Source organism: Trichosurus vulpecula, chromosome 6 (genome assembly GCF_011100635.1).
Source record: "Trichosurus vulpecula isolate mTriVul1 chromosome 6, mTriVul1.pri, whole genome shotgun sequence".
NCBI lineage: Eukaryota > Metazoa > Chordata > Mammalia > Diprotodontia > Phalangeridae > Trichosurus > Trichosurus vulpecula.
Genome location: NC_050578.1, coordinates 95666342 through 95681999, shown reverse-complemented (window position 1 = coordinate 95681999; position 15658 = coordinate 95666342). Strand labels below are relative to the sequence as shown.

At 35.3% G+C, this 15658-nt stretch overlaps 1 protein-coding gene across 1 annotated transcript in view; it reads right to left on the bottom strand.

The window, feature by feature from the left end:
• PDGFC (platelet derived growth factor C) overlaps positions 1 to 15658 on the bottom strand; it is a 243130-nt gene that overhangs the window by 62917 nt on the left and 164555 nt on the right. Inside the window, exon 3 of the mRNA XM_036762213.1 lies at positions 7283 to 7463. Within this exon, the coding sequence (XP_036618108.1) occupies positions 7283 to 7463 (181 nt within the window). The remainder of the gene's footprint in view (positions 1 to 7282; positions 7464 to 15658) is intronic.

Below are 15658 nucleotides of genomic sequence, written 5' to 3'. Positions count from 1 at the left end.
TGTTTATCTTTCCACTGCTTTCCCTTGGTTTATAAGGACATATCATACATAATTTTCTTTCATCCTCTTTCATACCATTTGAAAATAAATTTGTATTCTAAACTGGCACTGGTACATCTCTCTCTAAGGGGAAAGAGAAAGATAAATATTTATTAAGCACCTATTATGATCCAGGTGCCATCTTAAGTGATTTTATAAGTATTATATAATTTGATTCTCACAACAACCAAGGAGGTAGATGCTGTTACTATTCCCCTTTCACAGTTAAAGAAAAAAATGAACAGAAGATAAGTATCTTGCTGAGGGTCATAAAACCAGTAAGTATCTGAGGCAGGATTTGAACTCTAGTCTTTATAACTCCAAGTCCAGAACCTTATTCACTACACCACCTAGCAGCCTCATAGTGACACTTTCAAGTATCCCCTGGGTAATCCAGTTTCTAGATTCACTTTGCCTCTTCATGCATACAGTTGCAAACATTGTATTGCACATAACACATCTGCCACGTAGAATTTCTTGCCATATGACAGGGAGTCATCAAAGACTGCCTAAGTGGAAATTACCACATAATTACTACATAGTTATAGATTCAAAATATAGGTAATATATAAACAAAAAGACGTGTATGTTCTAAGGAATGAAAACCAAAAAATAAGTCTGACAGTAATGCTAAGGGAATAGTCTAAAATCCTTACCATCTATGATTCCTTTATTTCTGCAATTCAATTTCATTCAGACCGTAAGTAGCTACTGTGTGTTAGACATCAGTAATATCTTATATTTGTCTAGTTCCTTCTATCTATCCAAGACCTTTAACGTGAATATTTTTTCAAACTCACAAAAAAAACTTGCACAAGAGTACATTCAATCTGGAACAAGAGTGATATGATTATGACAGGAAGACACAAGGCATTAATAAAATATATTTTTATGTTTCTGTTTGTCTTTTTTTTTACATAACTACAATTTCCATCAACATTTTTCTCCCAGAGAGCAACCCTGTAGAACAAATAATACTTTTAAAGACAAAATTAAAAAAGGAAAAAAATCAAAATAAATCATTGATATACTCCCAAAAGTATGAACATGTGTATAGCAATTGTGGATATCCTACCTATGCAAAGGGGTGGGATGTGGATAGCTTCTCATATCTTATTTTGAGCCATGTTTATTCCTTATCATTTTGCAAAATTAACTTTTGGTTTTTTGTGGTTGTTCTTTATAGTTACATAGCTGTAGCCATTATGTATATTGTCTTATTATCTACTTTAATCTGCATCAGTTTATGGAGAGCTTTTGATGCTTCTCCATATTCATCATATTCTTTATTTCTTATTTCATAGTAATGTTTCATAATATTAATAAACCACAATTAGTTTCTATCACTATGCATTTGCTTTATTTCTAATTCCTTGTTATCACACACACGCACACACACACACACACACACACACACACATGAAAAACCCCCAAAACCTGCTGACAGAAATATGTTGGTATATTTGGGGACTTTCTATTTATCAATGTATTCTTTGGCTGTAAGCTTTGTAATAGAATCTCTGGGTCCAAGACTATGAACATTTTAGTGACTTTATTTAAATTATTCCAAATTGCTTTCCAAAATGGCTATAATGATTTACATCTCCAGCAACAATTCAACGATCTTCTCACACACCCCTTCCGATGTTGACTATTCTCATAACGTCTTCTTTGTCAATTTTTAGGATGTGAGACAAAATTTCAGGGTTTTAAAATTTACGTATCTCTTATTGTTAATGATTTGGAGAACTTTTTCATATTGTAAATACTTTGAAATTCTTTTGAGAACTGTTTGTTTATAACCTTTTGATACAAAGATTTTTTTTCTTCTCTGCTTGACCACTTCCCTTTTTAACCTAGGTACATTAATTTGAATTTTACAGAAAGATAACAATTCCATTTAACAAAATTTATATTATCTTTTCTAATAGTCAACATCCCTTGTTTGGTTAAGAATACATATTCCATAGTGCTGAGAGGCATGTTAAACTTTCTAATATTATGAACTTTAATGTTAAAGTCATGTGTCCATGAAGCTTGTATTATGAAATATGGTATATGGTGCTGGTTTAAGCCTAATTTTTGCTTTCCAGTTTTCCCCAAAATTTTTAACAAAGAAAGAGTTCTTACCCAAGGGATTTTTGTTTTCTGGTTTATCAAACACTAGGTGACTAAGTGCCATTGTTCCTGACTCTCCTTTGCCTAGTCTGTTCACTGATCCACCCCTGTATTTCTTAACCAATACCAAATGATTTTGAAGACTGGTGCTTTATCATATAGTTAGAAATATGGAAATACTACTATCCTTTAATTTTTCCTTTTTATATTTTCATTATTTCCTTTTATATTCCAGATCTTTCATTTTCCAAATGAATATTTCCCACTAAGTTATATACATATATATATATACACATATATATGTGTATATATATATATATGTGTGTGTGTGTGTATACACACACACACACATACACACACACACACACACACACACACACACACATATATATATATATATATATATACACACACATGTAGGTATGTGTATATATCCCTTTAATAATCTGGCTGGCATAACATTAAAACCGTAAATTAACTGTTAGTATTATCACTTTTATTATAGTGGCACAACTTTGCTGTGGATTATATAGGTTATATGGAGGACAGTGTGGCTGTTTTTTACTAAATCTTTTCAGACAGAAAAGAAAATGGGTCTGAGGGCTATAATGAAAACAATGGATATTACCTTTGGTTTCATATATCGGATTTTTTTTCTTAATAAAATGGCAAGTTGGTAGCAAAAAAAAAATGAGCCAAGAATAATTAAGGCCCAATCACTCTTCCATCAGATAAACCTCATGCATTTTATGAATTTATTCTGTGATAAGAATTAAACTATTATATATTATTTAAGTAAGCTATGGACAACCTGTTTGAAATTTTGAAATCTCCTAAGAATCAACATTTATTCATCACAGTAACTAGAAAAGTCGCTCGTGAATGACAGGTCACTTGGGTATCTACAATGTCATACCATGGTTAAAATCTATAATTAAATCTCATTTGTTCTAAGAAAGAAGATGTTGCTTTCTGTATGGGCTATAGCTAAAGAAAAAAAAATGTTGTTGCCAATCTTACATGTAACTTTAACCAGCATTAGCCAATCTCATAACTTCCAGGAATCAAAAAATCACCTGTGGTTCCTAGATTTTGTGCTGGAAGGGATCTTAGAGATATCATTGTGCAATCTCTCACTGTACAGATGAACTGAGATAGAGAGTGGTTAATTAACCACCTCAAGTTCACAGGGGTAGCAAACTGCAGATTTAGATACGAATCTAGATCTTTACATTCCAAATCCAAGAATCTTTCCCTTTTACCTCCCTGACTTTAACTTTGTCTTTAATGTCCACTTAGTATTTCATATCTATAATCAAAGAAATACCAACATGCTTCCTCTAAAATTCTGTTCCTTATCTTAATTATATTCCACTTTTATTTACAATTATTACATATACACAAGTAGGCACATTTTAGTTATGAAATCCAGGAGGATGATGTTGAGAGTCTATACTAATACATTAAAATTTATCCATATATTTTTTTAACAATGTTTTTTTCTAAAACTATTCCACAAACACCCTGAATAATACACACAAGTACATTTATCAGCTTTTACAATGCCAACACAAAGCATAAATCTGAGGCCTCCATCAAAGCCCTACTCTGATGCTTCATGATGGTAGGTTAGCTAAGTTCATATGAGGAGAAGGAAAGCTCTGGAGGGTCCTACAATGCAAAAAGGCCTCAAATGCAGAACTATCAGAAGACTAAATGCCTGCCATCAAAGAACCAGCAAACAATATGGTCAGAGGGGCTTATCATCAGAGCATTGGCCACCATGTTGTTCATTTTTTTCCCATTACCTTGAAATAGTAGACATGAAATAATCTACTAAAATGTACTAGTAGATGAAATCTGATGTGATGGATGGAGTGCGCCCATTGATGAAGTCACTGATCCTTGAAAGAAAAATGGACCACTTCAATACTTTGATGATCTATGATTTGATCCACGTGGGTACTACCAATTAAAAACCTAACTCCTCTATTGTTGAGTAGGTGGTCTTTTAGAAGTGCTGGGGCTGAAAAACTTCATCCCCTGCAGTCAATACGGTGATAAGCTTCTCAGAATGTAGTTGTTGGTCTTTAGATGTCAGGCACTATTGGCTCTCTACTCATGTTTTTCCAACTACCTAGAACCTCTTAGAAGTTTTTCTCTGCTCACATAAGAACATATGTTCTCATTAAATCAGAGAGGGCCCATGGCACGTAATAGATAGAAGGCAAGGCATCAGAACCAGGAAGCTTTCTACTCTAGTTCTGCCCTTGACACATAATATTTTACTAGGGCAGAGTGACACAATCTCCCAATGCCTCAGGCAATTTTTTGTGTCTATAAAGGACAGAAGAATTTCTATGTTGGTAGAGGGAATTCCTGCACCAGAAGTTTCCTATACCAATGAAATAAAAAATCAAAACGCGCCCACTTCCACCAAGCCCTCATCATTTCTTTGTTATGGCTGAATTCTTAGCCAACAGCTAAAATTCATCCACTTACCCATTGTCTAAAACTCATCATAGAATAAGCATTCCATGATCAATACATGAGTTTACATAAGTTTCAAACATGACAATAGTAAGGAGGATGGATTAAGGAACCCAATTCAGAAATGCCCCATTTATCATGAATGCTACTCTTCATTAGATTGCATTGTCTAAAACAGTTCCAAAGACTTCAGATAATAGAGAAAAGGATGGTGACTGGATTTTTAGTAATTGAGCTGGTATAGTGAATTCTTAAGTGAGGAAACTCCCTCTACTAAAGCAAGTTTGTATGTCCTCTACCGCATATAATCCTATCGGGCTCCCTAGAGCAGGCAGCAGCATCAAATTAGAATAGAAACGAGGGTCCATGATCCCTGAAGGCTGCATACTGACCTAATGTAATGTTATCTAGGCTTTATTTATTTATTTATTTATTCATTCATTCATTCATTTACCAAATACTTTTTTTTTTTTTTACAGCATACAGAGGTTATTTGCTCAGAGTCACACAGATACAGTATGTGTCTGATACAGCACTTGAACCCAGGTGTTCCTATTTTTGAATCCAGCTCCTAATCCACTGCTACCCTTAAGGCAACAAAAAGGGAAAACAAAAACACTTTGGAAAGTTTGCTAATGCCCACTGTGAGAATGAAAAAAATAAAAGTGAAGATGAAGCAGTGTGTCCCAGCTCTGCCCTCTAACTATTATGCCACATTACTTTTATATAAGTTACATAAATCAAGAATATCAGAATTTGGCATTTTTTTTTCAATGCAGAGTGAAGTAGAACAGAGGATATGTTTATATGGCTGAATAAAATAGAGGTGATAAATTTTTTAAAAACAGGTATTTTAAGGAGAAAATGACTCCAGGGTAATATCTATAGAAGATACATACATACACACATATATATGCATGTGTGTATATAAATACACACACAGACATACACACATATGTTATTACAAGTATAACAACATATATTCCAATTGGTTATACATGTATGTGTATGTGTTTGTATCAGTGTATAAAACCACATTGGAAGATATGTTGTTACACGTGTGTTCCCACCTTTTATTCTACTAATTAGTTGATTTGCTTTGTTGTTTCTATACTAATTGCTCTGTACCATAGGTTTTACACAAACACACAATAATCTTTCTTTCCATTGTATTGAATAATAAGACATATATACATATACGTACATATGTACACATACACACACACACATATATGGAGAGACAGACAGACATCCCTTACATGCTATATTCTACTGTGGTGTTTTTAGCATAAATCAAAGTTAACATTTTAAAACAAAGTGGAGGGCTATTGATTATCTTCAATATTTTTTAAAGACAAAGTAAGTTTTGACTAATGCACCAGAAGAACAAGGGTCATTTGAAGCAATGGGGAGAGTGCTGAAACACACCCTCTCTCTTTTACTCTTTCTCTCTCTCTTTCTTTCTCTCCCTCTTTCTCTCTTTCACATACCCCTAAAATGGGGCTCAAGCCTGAAATTAATTCAAAGAGATTATAGACCAAGCCTGCACAACCTGGGGCCCACAGGCCACTTATGGCCCTCTGGTCAGTCGCAGCATGCCAAAAAATTCCTGGAAGCCTGTGAAAAATGTAGAGAAAAATATTCTTTGTATATGGAGGAAATCCTTTGGTGCTCAGAAATTAGCACCCAGGCCCATGGGCCGCAGGATATGCAGGTCTATTAAATATAGACCTTGGTGTTGCACCTGAATTTAAGTCTGAGTTGGGACAATTAACAGCTTTGTAAACTTGACCAAATCAAATGACTTCTCTGAGCCTTATTTTTCTCCTTTGTGAAATGATAATAACCTTACTTCCACTACCTAGCTCAGGATGCTGCTGTGAGCAAAGAAGTCTGTCAATTGTAAAACAGTACACAAGGATTATGAGGCAGCCATGGCGTAATAGAGGAGGAGCAGTGAATGTGAACTCAGCAGACCTGGCCTACAATCTTGGCTCCAGCCCTTAGCTGCTGCCTGAACTTTGGCAAGTCAGGCATCATTCTACCTCTTGGAGAGTCAGATAATAATATTTGCATTTAACCTATCCCATAGGATTAGAGTGAAGAAAGTGGTTCACAAACTGCAAAGTACCATAGAAATGTGAGTTATTGTTAGTAAATTCACAAAGTAAATGTGCAATTATTCTTCATCTTCCCGCTGGGGAAATGTTGCTTTTCCTACCAACTCTGAAATGTCATATTTTTATCAGATAGACAGTAGAGTTGCTTGTCTTTCAATATTCTTTTTAATTCAATTTTGTTATATTTTTGGGTAAGAATTCTCTCCTTCCCACCTCCACCTACATTCTTTTCAAATGATAATAAAAATAATCTCTTTTTTCTGCAATAATAATTTATTTATTGTTGTTCCAACATTTATAAGTCTATCTATACTATCCCAATCCAGGTTATCCACAAAAACCACAACGGCATTTATAAAGTACAGAGAACAGGAACTATATTCCAAACAAGGAATTTTTTTAAAGAAAACATTTGAAATAAGTAATTGACCTTAATTGCTTAAGGGCCATCTCAAAGCCAACCTTGCCCTCTGCACTTCCCCACAATAGACGGGCCCTGAAATTATGTTACTTACTGGTGCAAGAAGGGTGTAATGGATGCAAAATCCAGGCTCAGAAGGAAAGTATTCATCAGAGACAAATCTTATCCTGATTTGATTTCCTTTGGAGATCTGTTTCCCTGGCACAGCACTGGAGCCACACCAGCGCCCTAAAATAGTCCCATCACTGGGCTCCTCAATTTCTACAAAGTCATACCTGTAAAGAGAAAAAAAAAAGAAAATTGACACAGGTGTGTGCTACATGATTTGGGCAATGTTAATTCACATCTTTTGATCCTAAAAACCCAGTTACCAAAACTATGAGCTAATCCTAACTTCTACTAGGTTAAACACAGAGCTACGTATTCCAAAAAAGGAAACATTAAAGATGAGTTTACATTCGGGAGAGGAATATGAGTCTTTGCTCTTGACTTTTTGAACTTGGCTGCTTACAAGGACCAAATTTAGCAGATGTTTGCCAACTGTCTACTTTGCTCTTATACGAAAGCCATAAGAACTCAGCCCGTCCTTAATTCTTGAGCATTTCCCTTATTTCCTATGTGGCCATCTGATGCTGATAATCTGACCCCACTCTAACTTTCTAATCTTATTTCCTACTGTGCCTATAAATACATGTTTTGTTGCAGTCAGGCTAGCCTATACAAGGTTTCTCCAAATGACTTATGCCATCCTCTACCATCCATTACTGAAAGGACCATTCTTCTGATCTGAATCATGAAACCTGTCATGATCTATCCAAAATCTTACCCTCACATCCTTCAAGGTCTAGATTAGACTTCTCAACCCATAGTGACCTTTCTTTTGCTTGAAATCTAACTGTACCTACTACCTTGCTTGCTCATTTGACAATTATATTTTTTATATATATGCTATATATATATATATACTATTATATACCACTATATATACTACTATATATATTAATATACTATTATATACTACTATATATTCATTACTAGGGTTTTTGTATGTGTATGTCGATGCATATATATATGCACATACATATACACATGTACATGCACACATATATTTATATACACATACACAAATGTGATCAGAAGAGTACTGAAACAGAATAGAAAAGCATTAGAATTGCATTAAACATATAGTTCAACCATGCATTTTACAGATGATAAAGCTGAGAAATAATCAATCAATAAATATTTTTAAGCATGTACTATTAACCAGGCACTGTATTAAGCACTGGATGGTTTGAGTGACTTGTCCAAGTTGAATTTTTTTTAAAGGAAATGAGTAAAACAAATCAATCAGAAAGCCTTTAATTAAGCACCAGCCACTGTGATAGGTCCCGGCGATATAGAGATAAAAATGAAACAGTGTCCTCCATCAATAAACTTAGATATTTTTGTCTGGGGGGGGGGGGGGTAAATTGCCTGTATATAAATAAGTAAGTACAAAAAATATGCACACAAAAAAGAGAACACATAGAGAATGAACAAGAAGAAAGGAAGTGGTAGAAATGAGAGTACAATCTCTTTTCCTAGGAGTTTAACTGTGACAGGGGAGATGCAGGATGAAAGCTTGAGGGGATGACAGGGTCAAGAAGGAGCTTAAATTTTCCTTTTTTATTATTTTTGGGGGTAAGGCTAGTCATTTTCTGAAGTAGCTGGAAGATAAAAGCCATCAAATAGGAAGAAATTATAGATTAGATGAGAGAGGGATGAATATGGAGGCATTTTGCTAGAGGAGAAGGAGTTAGGTACAAAGGTAAATGTAGGAGGTGGGTCTTGTCAACTGGAAAGGTCAACTCTTCGTCACAGAAGAGATAAAAAGGAGAGAAAGGGGAATCATATCACAGGAGAGAAGAGCCATGATTCAAACCTAGGTACTCTGGATGCTAAATTCAGTGTCCCATTCACTAAAGCCATATACAATCTAATCTCCACAAGGTCAGTTTCATAATTCTCTATAACCCTAACAGAATAACAGAATCTAACACAGTGCTTTTCTATCAGTGGGTATTACATAACATCCCTGTTGATTAATGGGGAAAGGGGAGTGTCTTGGAGTTTAGGTTCAAGATTAGAACTAAATGAGACATTTGCGCTTGTCTAAACTGTTGACGAAGTGAGGTTTACTTAGCCATAGCATGGAAAGGATACTCACCAAGCATAGAGCAAGAGTTTGGGAGGTATGGCCCTTGTCTTCATATAGAAAATTAGTCTAGATTCCCTTGTCTACATATAGAAATGGGCTTAGAACCCCAGGGTAGTGAAACATTTTCCAAGTCTGAGGCACTACGCACTAGCCTTTTTTATTCCTCTAGGTGACTGGAAATCCAGTTCAAGAAGCGTACGCTTTAATCCCTAGACCACACATATTATGTTGGGGACAGCTTTTTTGCTTTTTAAGGGAAAACAAAACAAAGACAACTAGCCTAGCCTTTATGGCAGGGACCCAGGGAAGAAGTGCTCTTATCACAGACAGCTTCACAGTAATTATCTGGTGAATTTTGACTCTCTAGTTTAACTGTTTTGACTCTCTAGTCTGACCTAAAATTATAGTAAATGCTAAGCATATAACACGTAACATATAACATGCTAAGTATATATTTTTTCTGGCTGTTGAAATCCTGGTTATCATAGCTTTGAGCTAATTCCAATTTACACTAGTTTAGACATATAATTATGTATATATGTGTGTGTGTATATATATATATATATGCACACAAATGAAAGATCATTTCACTATATTACTTAGCAAAGTCACTAATATTAAAGCCAACTATTGTAATTTTTTCAAGACTTCAGGAAGGGAGGTGGAACAAAAGAGATAACAGGAAATAGAAAAATATTTGAGCTCAAACTGATTTGAGTAAGCATTGTCAATTGCTACCTTTATCTAAGAGTGGTGTTTATATCTCGATTATTTACAAGCAGTACAAGGCTGCTATTCATAAAACTACTATTTGTTCAGAACTTGGCAGGTAAAGCTAGGCTAATCTGAGACTGAGCTCTCATTAGTTCAAGGCCAACTAGATTTCAGGCGTGACTAGCAACTTGTATCCACATGTGACTTTGTAAAGTTTTCTTATGGAGTTACTAAAAAAAAAAAAAGACCAATTCCCCCCCAACCCCTCCCCAACCCCACCCCCCCGGGGGAAAAAAAACCTCTTGAGTTGTAGAGAGAAATACAGCTGGAACCTAAAACACAAACTCCAAAGGCTGTGTTGTTTTCCCTTGTAACATTTTGACCTAGCACCAATTCTTCTTAAGAACATGCATGTTGTTCTTCAGAAAATATTAAAAGGTGTTTCCCCATATAAGCAAAACTTGAGATTGTAAATGTCACATGAGATTAAAATCTTCTCCAAGGAACAAACAGTGCAACCCTTGACGTAACTAACACTCAGATATAAAAAGACACATTCTTCCAAATAAGTCAGGCAATGTTTAATGTGTAAATTATTACTTTATACCAATTTTCTACTAAAGTTGTGTCATTTTTTTTCTTCCCCCCCTTGGTAAACTTAATCTTTATAACGATTCCCAGATCTCTAACTAGACAGCTGGCAATAAATTCTTGTGTTACATGTTTGTGCAGGTCTGGCTCATGCATTTATTATCTCTGCTTAAAGAATCGGTATATTTTTGTATTTTATTAAATATAAATCATATGAATATAATTATTGAAGGACTACTATGCACTTTGATTTGAAATCTAAGTTGAATTCAACAGGTGCCACTAATTGCCTCAACTTTTAAACCTGATGATATTCCAAATCACAATGTCATATGATAACCATCTAATTCCTGAATCTATCCATCCACTGCACCATCGATGTTCTTTTATAGTAAAAACAACAGAATGCACATGAAATGTAAGAATTCTACATACTACTTAATATATACTTTGCCTCCCTTTTATGGTCAGAACATGAAGGACTGCCCCTCTCATAAAGCAACAAGTCTTCTCTTTTTAGGAGAGTGGCATCGAAAACCAACTGTTGACTAAAAATGTCTAGTTTAAGTTTATAAGTTTATACAAACCTAAAACAGATTACAGGGTTACCTGTAATTTAGCCTGCCCTATGGATTACCTTTGATTTTCAACCTTAAGCAAGAAAAGGAAATTTCTTGCCTAGATTTGACTCCTATGTGATCTGTGAAGTTCGAGTCAAATTCGTACTTGCTATTTGATTTAGTCATTCTCCACAGTCACTTTTTGAGTCAGCGCCTGTAAATCCGTAATATGTTGCAATGGTGAGAATTTGCAGCAAATCCTGGAAAGTTGTTTCTGGTGAAACGGTATGAAACAATCAAGGCCCAAACTAAGAGAAACAATCATAGAAGAAATTACATAGGCCACAACACCACAAAAGGGAGGCAATAAAACTCTCCAATACTTGACACACAAATGTGAAAACAGAAAACACTATCACCCTTAAAACTTAAAAACTCCATGTCCCCAGGTGACTATTCTGAAGACGCTGTAATCCTTCTAATACGCTCTCAGGTATTATATTCCAGTGTGCACAATTGCCCAAATCACTATTTAAAGGATTTACTAAACCTGTTTTATGAGCCAATCAAACATAACTTTCTCACGGCAACATGATACAGTACATACAGCGCTAAGTAGTTTATAATGATTACTTCTTTCTCTAACATCTCCCTGGGGACCTATAGAGGATTTATGTTCTTTTATGTTCAACAAACAAGTCTGGTGTTGTAGACACAATTTTGGTTCTCATGTGGGAATTTAAAAGCGATGAGGGCAGTTTTCTTGGTCTTAAGTAGAATCACAAGGAGTATTCAAGAAAAATAAATTCACCACCGATAAAAACAAGAATCTCTGGGCATCCTGCCGGCTTCATAAAAATAAACCAATCTCTCAAAATAGGCTATTTCTAGTCTCACTGAAATTCTGTCAATTAGTTTTATCCCCATAAGTCATCTGAGCTGACGATACTGTGAAAACCTGCCAGCAGGTTTAGATGTGGTTCTAAGAAGCCCTAGCAAGGAGAGAGTCTACTCGATTCCGAACTTCTGTGAAAAGTAGTTCTACAGGAGATCAGGCTCATGCTGCCCTGTAGCAGAGCCTAATTCCAGGCCTCCATGTGAACCGACTGCTGTCACAGATCTCTGCCTACAAAACCTCAATTGTTGCCACATGCAGAGATTTGTCAATTAAATCTGAGAACAAAAAGGCAGCGACAGCCAATAAATCATTGCACATGTTGTGGGATACTCTAAAAAATGATTTTAACTTCAATAAAAGCTTGCTGTTAAATCAAATCCTTGGTCATGTTTATTCATTCATTTTACTTTCCTCTAAAACAGCACCAGAAATTGATTGTCGTATTTTTTTTTTTACCATGACAGCTTCCTGTATCTGCATTCCAGTGCCCAAGAGAAAAGTGTTATGATTAGGAAGATGTGTTTATCTACAAACAGACCAACTGCCTCTCATCAAATTAGAGCCACAGAATATTAAAGTTGGAAGGGATAGCTAAGCAATTTAACTTAAAGCCGTACAGAAATCCTTGAAGTTAGTGGTATCGAACTCAAATAGTAACGAGTACACATTGACTTGGAAAATTGCATATTAACATTATCTATGTTTCACTGTATTTTCATTTATTTTGTTAAATATATTACATTTTATTTACAATTTACACTTAATTACAGTTACATTTCAGTCTGCTTTGGACTTCATATGAGAGTGTTTTGGGTCATATGGGACCACCGTGTCTTTGACATTTCTGTTCTGGGTAAAATCCCTTACAAGTGATCATTGACAATTGTCCTGGTAACTTTTAGTAAAGGGGTAGCCAATGTTATTTTTGGACAGCTCTGATCGTTCAGAAGTTACATGAAGTGCTAATCTATTTCTCTGAAGTATCTACTACCTATTACTCCTTCCTGGGCCCACTGAAGCCCAGCAGAACAAATTCAAACTCTCTTCCATATAACATTCCTTCAAATACATGAAGAAGATAGATATGAGTCCTTTAAAATGAAAGGACGTTTCAACTGCTTTAAAGGGACCTGAGGTCAAATGAAAGCATGATTTTGCCTTCTCACAGAAGTGTAACAACCAAAGGAAACTGAATAAAAGTAGTTGGGAGGCTTTGAGAAAATGACTCTTTTGAATAGGAAAGATAGCCTAAATAACTCCTACTTAAGCAAGGAGCTGTTTATTCTGCTACTTTGACACTGGAGGTAAGAAGTTTAATGCTCCGGCACTATCTTATAATTATTATTAATTTTTTTGCTATATATAAGCAAGGTCAACTTGTATGAATGTTTCCTATTTGTAAAGTGATTATACTAACATCATTTATTATTTTTTTGAGATAACTTTAAAGTGATTTGTAAGCTTTAAAGAACTATGTGAATGTTCATTATTAGTATTATAATTGTCATCATCATCATCAATTATAAATGGGCCAATTTCCATAAATGCATTTTAGTAAAGACTGGAGAGCTAGTTTTGGCCCTCTCATTTCCCTGGTATGTTATCTTATATACTTATAAGTAAGGTTCTACGTGTTTTAATTTCCTCATCAGTAAGATAATAGTTAGTCTAAATGATTCCTAAGGCTTCTTCCAGCTATAACAAATTATCTTATTATGTGATAAGTACATAAAACCTTAATAGAGTAGATTAAATAATGATGATGATGATGAAGATGCTTTATATCATGCTTCACTTGAGTCTGAGAAGCACATAAACCACCATCATCATAATTAATGCTCACAACAATCTTGTGAGGTATGTAATAAAAGTATTATCCCCATTTTACAGATATAGATATTAAACCTCTAAAGTGACAGAAGTAGCAAGTGGTAGAGATCAGACTAGAGGGAAACTCTTTTGACTCTTAGCATAGCACAAAGTATCAAATGCCACTGAAGGCGCTCAAGGAGAAGCTAATGATAACATATCTGGAATGTTCTAGAAGGGACTGAGGTTTCTTCTGACTAAAATTTCTTATTTCAAATTAGGAACACATGGGGAAAATATTTCATTATAAATTCTCTATTAGTAGGCACTTAATTTTTCAGCAGGGATTGTCCTATTGTGCATGTACCCATTCCAGGGTGTTTGAGGAGGAAGACTATCTTGATGAATTTATGAATGTATCAAACAAAAGCTACAAAGCAAAGCAATAAGTCAGGGTATACTCTCCAGGCCAGTTGCTGCCATAGTTCATACATATATATTTCCATTAGTTTATCAGGATATGGGGAGGGAAAAGGTGGGGAGAAAAGAGAGGAGAAGGGAGGAGAGGAGAGGGAAAGAGAGGAAAAAAAAAAGCCCTTTTAGGCTTATATTCAAGAATTAATGTATGAAATTTTAAGCATTATACAAACAAAAGGTAATGTCATTAAATCAAGTTATTGCTCAAGGTGAATACAATGAGCCTGTTAATGACTATTGTGGTAATTAGGATGGGACTTTTTTGTTTGCTCTTTTTGAATGCTAAGGTACTCAAGTACCTTTGATGAGTCTTGCCTTTCAAATGTAATGGCAAAGAAAGTGGACTTTTTGTTGTCTTTTCTTTCTTTGATTGAATCAAGAGTCTTTGACCTGCCTAAGGAACAAGAAAGCCCCAGGCCCCAGGTCTTTTTGCTAAGTAGGCTCTGAGCCCTCAGGTCCCTGGAAGAGTGTCCTGTGATTTGACAAGACTCGACTCTGGGTAGCCACTGGAACCCCCCAGCTTTGAAAACCCAGATTTTGGTGCTTCTCTCTCTGGTAACTATGTATGTATAGCTTTGTCAGACAGTTAGAAGCCTGTCTGTTGATTTGTGTTATTTGCTCTGTTTATATTTTCTCTGTTTGTAATTTCCGTTTGTATTTGCTCTGAAGTTCAGGGTTCTGGCTTTTCCCCCTGAGCTAAGTGAACGATATATGTATGTTTGATTAAAATGAGATTGTTAACCCCTTAAAGTTGCTTTCCTTAGAAAAGCAGATCAAAGAATCTGTGCTGGCAGCTGTTCTGTGTGCTGGTGTTCTTGGTCTTACACAGCCATAGTAGTGGCAAGCCACATTGTTGTTACAACTACTAAACTATTTCCCTTCCCAAAATAATTGAAGAGCTAATACCAGCTACTTCTGTTACTTCTTGTCCCTCTGTTACTTATCTGGAAACCAAGTCAAAGGTAACAGAGGGCAACCTGAAAAGATGATGATATATACCAGGAGCTAGGGTTCAAAGTCATGTCCTAAAAAAAAAACCTTAGTTCTTCCTAACACTTTAAAGGCAAGAAATTACCTGTCATCTATGACTTTTTGTTGACCATGTATGGGGTAATACTCTCCAAATAAAATTAATAGATATGGATGATGTACCTATGATGTGCCATGTATTAATGGATGTAAAAAAAGATTAACTCTGTCCTTAACTTCAAAGAGGTTGAGAGG